This window comes from Salvelinus fontinalis, chromosome 42 (genome assembly GCF_029448725.1).
Source record: "Salvelinus fontinalis isolate EN_2023a chromosome 42, ASM2944872v1, whole genome shotgun sequence".
Taxonomy (NCBI): Eukaryota; Metazoa; Chordata; class Actinopteri; order Salmoniformes; family Salmonidae; genus Salvelinus; species Salvelinus fontinalis.
The window spans coordinates 1,029,121-1,037,733 of NC_074706.1; the positions used below are offsets into that span (position 1 = coordinate 1,029,121).

Here is an 8,613-nt window from a genome sequence, read left to right on the forward strand (position 1 = left end):
TACTGTATGATTACCTTTCAAACTGACTTCTAATGGTAATATCTACTGTATGATTACCTTTCTAACTGACTCCTAATGGTAATATCTACTGTATGATGACTAGTAGTTCTGTATTTGCTTTGATATGCATCTCCACTGGTAACCCTCTGATGACTGTCTGTGGTCGACTGCAGTTGAAAGAATGTTTTAAGTACCCAATTACTTTCCATCAAGACGTCATATTTCACAATAACTATTTGTGACATTGTTCATAAGGAAGTGACATTTTGGCTTGGGAATTTTTTCCTCTCTGTGCTGTCTGTGTGTGACATCAGTTTGAGGAAATATTCAGAAGTTTGTAAGAAATCTGTCTGCATCTTTATCAGAGGTTTAAAAGGGGAACCTCACAGACGTGCGTGCGTTTATGCGTGTGTGTGGGATTGCATTTGTGCAGCGTGTGGCTCTGTCTGTGCAGCGTTCTGTTCTGCCCTCTGTCTGTGTCCAACTGCAGGTCACACTTTAAACATCCAATCACATTTGATCAGGAATCTGGTAGGCCATGTTAAAGGACATTGTTCCTTTATTTATTAATCTGTGCTTTTGTTAAAATTCTCTCTCTCACCTGTTCCATATCACTGTTTATGATCACCAGGTCTGCTCCTCTCTCCAGACAGTCCTGTCTGCTCTCCTTCCAGGTTTCAGTCTCTGTAGAGATGAAGTACCAACTGGAATCAAACTTCTGCCAGCCTTCAGGACAGGTTTGTTCTACAAGACAAAAACATTTTACTTTTTATTATTCTGCACCTCTTATTATTAAACAACACAAACACACATTTTCTGCATATGAGGCATGTGTTATGGGTTTAAGATGGCACAGTGATGCCATCTGTTGGTAAATGTTTATTACTGCAACTCATGTATTTATACCGGGGTGCTTGAAATACCCGGAAGTGTCATGATGTACAGAACAAGGCTGGTTACACGCATGAATGTCTCTGTCTCGTCATTTACCATTGGAACAAACATGGTGTCAGAAGGGGGATCACTAACCATGCTTTCCGCAAATTAGAGTAACCTGTTCTGGTTTACCAAACAATTGTTTATTTGAGTAAAATTTCGCCGGAATTGGCTTTAGCTAGAGTGAGTTTGCTAGTTAGCTTCAGTGTTGTTAGCACCGGTTAGACATGGCAGCGAACATTCCCCCTCCCGCCGTTATGAAGCTCAGCGGGGATTGGAGCACGAACTGGGATACGTTTAGAGGTGAATGGGAAGACTATGCGCTAGCAACGGGACTTCTGGAAAAGGACGAAGAGGTTGTGGCTGCCACTTTGAGGACTATAATGGGAACTGAATGCCGACACGTATACAAACACAACCTGAACCTAACAGCAGCTCAGCAAGGTAACGCTATAACTATTCTTGATGCTCTTGAACATTACTTTAAGCCAGCAAAGAACGTCATCTACGAGCTTTATGTTTTCGGTTGTTGCAAACAGGAGGACGGGGAGTCCATTGACAGCTTTGTCACTAGGTTAAGGGAAAAGGCAGCTACATGTGACTATGGTGCTTTAAGAGATGAACTGATCAGAGATAAGACAGTGCTTGGTATAACTGATGAGGGCACCCGCAGACGTTTGCTGAGAGAACGTGACCTGACGCTGGTCTTGGCAGTGGAGACATGCCGTGCAGCAGAGCTTACTGATATACGGATAAGGTCCATGGAGCTAGAAAGGCAACATATGGACAATGTCAATGCTACATTCAGGCAGCCAGTAAAGAAATTCCCCTTTGCTACACCTAATGCTAATTATACAGCCAACTCTGCAGTAGACAACCCCAATACATGCCGATATTGTGGCATTTCTCATGGACGAGGAAAAGAACACTGCCCAGCCTATGGAAAAATATGCAAATCCTGTGGTACAGCTAATCACTTCACAAGGGGGTCTGCATGAAAAGCAAGAGAAAGGAGGGTAAGGTGCACTCCATTGAAACAAACACAGATGAAGGGAACAACAGCACAGAGGATGTATGTGCTAGCGAGTGCATAGGGGCAGTGAAGGCAAAAGGAAAAAAGTGGTTTGTCACTCTGCTACTTAATAATAAACCACAGCAATGCCAGATAGATTCAGGGGCCACATGCAACGTTATGAGCCTTAAAGATAAAAGGAGGCTCGCGCCCAGAGACAATCTCACACAGAGTAGCACCAAGCTGAAACTGTATTCAGGCCAGTTCATGACCTCTTTAGGCCTGTTTGTGACAGAGTGTGTTTTACGTGGCCAGAAACACACCCTTGAGTTTGAAATAGTTGAGGCTAGTCAACAGCCATTACTGTCAGGTTCTACATGCGAGCGCCTTGGGCTTATTAACTTTACCATCCCAGCTGATCTTAACATTATAGATAAAGTCAAGGCTGGGCCCCTGAGCAAGGAGACACTCCTAAGCAAGTACCATGATGTCTTCAACGCCCCGGTCGAGTCAGTTCCCGGGGAAGTCCACTTTGAGTTGGACGCAGCAATCCAGCCTGTCCAGTGTGCACCCCGTAATGTACCAGTGGCCATGAAAGCAGCTACGAAGACTCAGCTTGACAAATACGAAGCAGATGGCCACATGATATCCGTCACTGAGCCTACAGACTGGATAAGTAATATGGTTATCATCAAGAAACCAGACAAGCTACGGATATGCATTGATCCTAAACACCTCAACCGGGCTCTGCGACGTTCACATTACATTATGCCCACGTTGGAGGATGTTCTTTACAAGCTCCCAAAGGCCAGAATCTTCACGCTCGTGGACGCTAGAGATGCCTTCCTGCAGTGCAAGCTCGACGAGCCCAGCAGCTACATGACCACCTTTTGGACACCCTGGGGCAGGAAGAGGTGGTTGAAGCTTCCGTTTGGTGTCTCCGTGGCTCCAGAGGTGTATCAGCGGAAGCAGCACGAGCTGTTGATGGGACTCAGTGGCGTGGAACCTATAGCAGATGACATCCTCGTAGTGGGCTGTGGGGACAGTGATGAGGAGGCAGAATGTGACCATGACGCCAAGCTGCTGGCCCTGATGGTCAGATGCAGACAGGTCAAGCTAAGGCTAAGCATAAAAAAGCTTCAGTTTAAAGTGCCAGAGGTCCGCTTTCATGGGCACATCTTGTCCTCCATCGGATTGAAGGCGGATCCTGAAAAAGTGAAGGCTGTCTTGGAAATGCCCCACCCATCTGACGTGAAGGGAGTGCAGCGCTTCGTCGGATTCGTCACTTACCTGGCCAAATTCCTGCCGCGGCTCTCTGAAGTGTGTGAGCCACTAAGGAGGCTCATGGACAAGGACGCCATCTGGCATTGGCTCCCAAAACATGACGCAGCGGTGAGGGAAATAAAAAAACTGGTCACCCAGACACCTGTACTGCGTTACTACAATGTGTCAAAACCTGTCACGATTCAGAGTGACTCAAGCCAGTATGGACTTGGCTGTTGCCTCATGCAGGAGAGCCAGCCTGTGGCATTCGCCTCTAGGGCACTCACCCTAACAGAGCAGAACTATGCCCAGATAGAGAAGGAGTGCCTCAGCATTGTGTTTGCATGCCAACGCTTCCACCACTACCTGTACGGGCGTGACAATATTACCGCAGAGACAGATCACAAGCCCCTTATTGCTATATTCAGCAAGCCTCTTCTGAATGCCCCAAAACGACTGCAGAGCATGCTACTGGCCCTACAAAACTACAATTTCACGGTGGTGTATAAGCCAGGGCCAGAGATGTATGTGAGTGACACGCTCAGCAGGGCTACTGCATCAGGCATTCACACACGCTCCATGCATGAACAACACGCAGTGTGCAGCTTACAAAGAGAGCAAGTGGATGTTGAACACATCAACCAGGCTGACTACCTCAATGTTACGGACCAGCGCCTTATACAAATCAGACGGCACACAGACAGGGACGGACAACTCCAGGCATTGAGGTCTGTGATTATGATGGGCTGGCCCGACTGCAAGGAAGAAACTGCTTTAGCCGTCAGAGAATATTGGCAAGTCAAAGAGGAGCTCAGTGTTCAAAACGGAGTAATATTCATGTGTCAGAGAGTCGTTATTCCCCGGTCTCTGCGCCATGAGATGTTGGCACGTGTGCACTCAAGTCACATAGCAGGTGAGGCCTGTTACAGACAAGCACGTGACACACTGTGTTGGCCAGGAATGCAGAGTGAAATCAAAGACTATGTCAGTAAATGCACAATCTGCAATGAATACGCCATTGAACAACAGAGAGAGACGATGATGTCCCACGAGCTACCGATGCGCCCCTGGCAGATAGTAAGTTTAGATCTCTTCCAGCACAGTGGCAAAGACTTTCTGCTGGTAGTTGATCATTATTCAGACTTTTGGGAGATTGACCTCCTCCCCGACCTCTCAGCAGAGACAACGATCAAACGCTGCAAGGCTCAGTTTGCCCGCTATGGCCAGCCAGATAGGGTAATTTCAGACAATGGACCCCAATTCTCCGGTGTTGAGTTCCGAAAATTTGCTGCAGGATGGGAATTTGAGCACGTCACTTCATCACCACGATACCCAAAAGCTAATGGGAAGGCGGAGTCTGCAGTAAAAATCGCAAAGAACCTCTGCAAAAAGGCTCTGCGAGAGGGCAAAGATGCCTGGAAAGCAATCCTGCAGTGGCGCAATACCCCGACAGAAGGCATGGATAGCAGCCCGGCCCAGCGCCTCATGGCACGGCGCTTAAAAGCAGCTCTGCCAGTAGCCAACACTCTCCTGGAGCCCTGTGTGGTGACTGACGTGCTGGTGAAGCTACGTCACAGAAGACAGGTCTCCAAGTTCATCTACGACAAATCAGCAAAATACTTACCTGAGCTCAGGGTGGGTGAAACGGTGCGAATGAAGCCACTACCAGGGGACCGGACGGGCCTCTGGAGACTCGGATCCTGTGTACAGAAAGTGGCACCACGCTCCTACTTGGTCGAAGTGAATGGATCACTGTACCGTCGCAACAGGGTTGACCTTCGGATTGCTGAGCCAGCACCTACTCAGAACCCTGATGGTCAAATGGGTCGCATGACAAAAGACGGAACTCCAGCAATGGGGCCTGAGGCACTGGGCGAAGAGCCAGGTGATCACAGGTCAAGTCACATGGGGCCTGAGGCACTGGGCGAAGAGCCAGGTGATCACAGGTCGGCTGCTCCCTCGCCCATCAATACTCCTCTTAGACAGTCAGGTGACACGCCTGTGCGGGAACCCGCAGTCCTCGCAGACAAGCCCCCTGTCTTTTCACGCTACGGGCGTTTGTCTCAGCCACCAAAAAGACTTAACCTGTTTGGGGTGCAAGCCCGACCTCGGACCGAAAATGACAACAGCTGCAGAGCGCGAAATTCAAAATCTATTTTTTAAAAATATTTAACTTTTACACATTAACAAGTCCAATACAGCATTTGAAAGATAAACATCTTGTCAATCCAGCCAACATGTCCGATTTTTTAAATGTTTTACAGAGAAAACACCACATATATTTATGTTAGCTCACCACCAAATACAAAAGTGGACAGACACGTATGAATTATGATTATGAAGTATGAATTATGATTGAAGTAGCATGCACAACCAACCGAAATAAACTAAAACCAACCTAAAGAGCCCAGAAAAAACGACCTCAGATGACAGTCATATAACATGTTACACAATAAATCTATGTTTTGTTCATAAAAAGTGCATATTTTAGCTATAAATCTGTTTTACATTGATGCTACCCAAAAATGCTAATACATAGCTACAGTCTGAATCCAGCCGGGAGTAGCCAGAGAAAATACATACACCAACGTCGGCTACTAATTACACCTCATAAAACATTTCAGAAAAACATATGGTGGATAACTAATGAAAGACAGATATCTTGTGAATACAGACAACATTTCCGATTTTTGAAGTGTTTTACAGCGAAAACACAATATATCGTTATATTAGCTAACATCATAAGCTAGCATAAGGCAGCATTGATTCTAGTCAAGCGCTAGCCTAGCATAGTTAGCAGCGTTAGCATTCAACAGTTCGACATATATATGAAAAAGCATCCCAAATTGGGTCTTATCTTTCTTGGTACTCCATCAGAATGTTGTAACGGGGTCCAATGTCCAGTAGAGTCTTTAGTTGGGTTCCAGAACGAATTATTTCCCTCTTTGGTTAGCTAGCACGGTAGCATTGCTGCGCCAGAAAGCGTTTCTTCAAAAAATTCTTCCGTCGTTTCACATCTAAAGTCCAGAATAAATTGCAATAATATAATTAAAGTATATTGAAAAAACCTACTTTAGGATGATTTTGTGACATGTAGCAAATAATATCGTAGTCAGGCATCATATTCAACGTTATCTACCTTGTTCCAGAAGCCGAGATCAAATTATCCTTCGCGCCCGGATTTTTATTTTAACTGCGCAGGTCTCACAAGAAGTTCTGTTATTCAGTCCAGGGACGAGATATTCGACTCCTTTCAATTCTCACTTCCGCATTACAGTCTGACGTACGCCTCTGACGTGTCCCTATGGTCCCAAGTCAAATGGCCTTTTATAGAGAAGGTCTTAAAGAGACACATCGCATTTTGGGAAACTCAATTCGGCTGGGAAAATGGCTGTAAAAATATTTCTGTTCGACTTAGAGAAACAATTCAAACCTTTTTAGAAACTACAGACTGTTATCTATCCAACAGTAGTAAATATATGCATATTGGAAAATAAAAAGTTTCTTAGGAGGCCGTTTGAAAATGTGCACACATTTTCCAGTTTTTTCAATATTCAGCGTGCAGCCATAACAGGTTTTAATCTGTAGGTTTCCCATCAGGGTTGACAGAAAGAGATTTAAAAGAAAAAAAAAAAAAAGTAAAGAGACTATCAAAATGTGTTAAGTTGTTATCTGAGAAAAAAAAAAAAAAAAAAAAACTAAACTGTTCATGTTGGAAATTATTACTAGGTTTGTTTTGTTAATGAATTGACACCTCCTGTCCTATTTTATTAAAGGGAAGATGTTATGGGTTTAAGATGGCACAGTGATGCCATCTGTTGGTAAATGTTTATTACTGCAACTCATGTATTTATACCGGGGTGCTTGAGATACCCGGAAGTGTCATGATGTACAGAACAAGGCTGGTTACACGCATGAATGTCTCTGTCTCGTCATTTACCATTGGACCAAACAGCATGTGCAATTGACGTCATGATCATTTATTAAGTAAATGATTAGAAAACTTTCTCATGAGATCATCTCTCTCCCTATGTATCTGGTCTCTGTCTTCAGTCAGATTGTTGTAACTGGTCTGTATCTGGTCTCTCTCTTCAGTCAGGTTGTTGTATCTGGTCTGTATCTAGTCTCTCTCTTTAGTCAGGTTGTTGAAACTTGCCTCTAGCTGATCTCTCTCCTCAGTAATGTTGTGTTAAATAAGCTTTAAGTGTTCTATCTCTTTAGTCAGGGTGTGGTAACTGGCCTGTAGCTGGTCTCTCTTCAGTCAGTTTCTTGTAGCTGGTCTGTAGCTGGTCACTCTCTGCAGTTGTGTTGGTCTTATAAATGGAAAACCTCTTTTCTCATGATCACGTCGACCATTTACTAAGTAAATGATTAGAGAACTTTCTCATGAGACCCTCTCTCTTCCTATGTAGCTGGTCTCTCTCTTTAGTCAGGTTGTTGTATCTGGTCTGTATCTGGTATCCTTCTTTAGTCGTGATGTGGTAAATGGTCGGTAACTGTGATAACACTGCAAGACAATGGATAAAAACTAGATGTTACTCCACACCATAGTGATTCATTAGTCCTTTAACCTTTAACAAATAGATGTCACTCCATATCATAGTGATTCATTATTCCTTTAACAACTAGATGTTACTCCATACCATAGTGATTCATTAACAACTAGATGTTACTCCATACCATAGTGATTCATTAACAACTAGATGTTACTCCATACCATAGTGATTCATTAGTCCTTTAACAACTAGATGTTACTCCATACCATAGTGATTCATTAGTCCTTTAACAACTAGATGTTACTCCATACCATAGTGATTCATTAGTCCTTTAACATCTAGATGTTACTCCATACCATAGTGATTCATTAACAACTAGATGTTACTCCATACCATAGTGATTCATTAGTCCTTTAACAACTAGATGTTACTCCATATCATAGTGATTCATTAGTCCTTTAACAACTAGAGGTTACTCCATACCATAGTGATTCATTAACAACTAGCTGTTACTCCATACCATAGTGATTCATTAGTCCTTTAACAACTAGATGTTACTCCATATCATAGTGATTCATTAACAACTAGATGTTACTCCATACCATAGTGATTCATTAGTCCTTTAACAACTAGATGTCACTCCATACCATAGTGATTCATTAGTCCTTTAACATCTAGATATTACTCCATACCATAGTGATTCATTAGTCCTTTAACAACTAGATGTTACTCCATATCATAGTGATTCATTAGTCCTTTAACAACTAGAGGTTACTCCATACCATAGTGATTCATTAGTCCTTTAACAACTAGATATTACTCCATGCCATAGTGATTCATTAGTCCTTTAACAACTAGATGCTGCTCCACACCATAGTGATTCATTAGTCCTTTAACATCTAGATT

At 43.6% G+C, this 8,613-nt stretch overlaps 1 protein-coding gene across 1 annotated transcript in view; it reads right to left on the reverse strand.

Annotated features, from left to right (window-relative positions):
* Window positions 1-361: 361 nt before the first annotated feature.
* The window catches only part of LOC129841043 (C-type lectin domain family 6 member A-like), an 18,077-nt gene continuing 9,825 nt past the window's right edge, over window positions 362-8,613 (reverse strand). The window contains exons 3-5 of the mRNA XM_055909155.1: window positions 7,205-7,320; window positions 602-747; window positions 362-484 (exon numbers count right to left, since the gene is read on the reverse strand). Of these exons, the coding sequence (XP_055765130.1) occupies window positions 362-484; window positions 602-747; window positions 7,205-7,320 (385 nt within the window). The remainder of the gene's footprint in view (window positions 485-601; window positions 748-7,204; window positions 7,321-8,613) is intronic.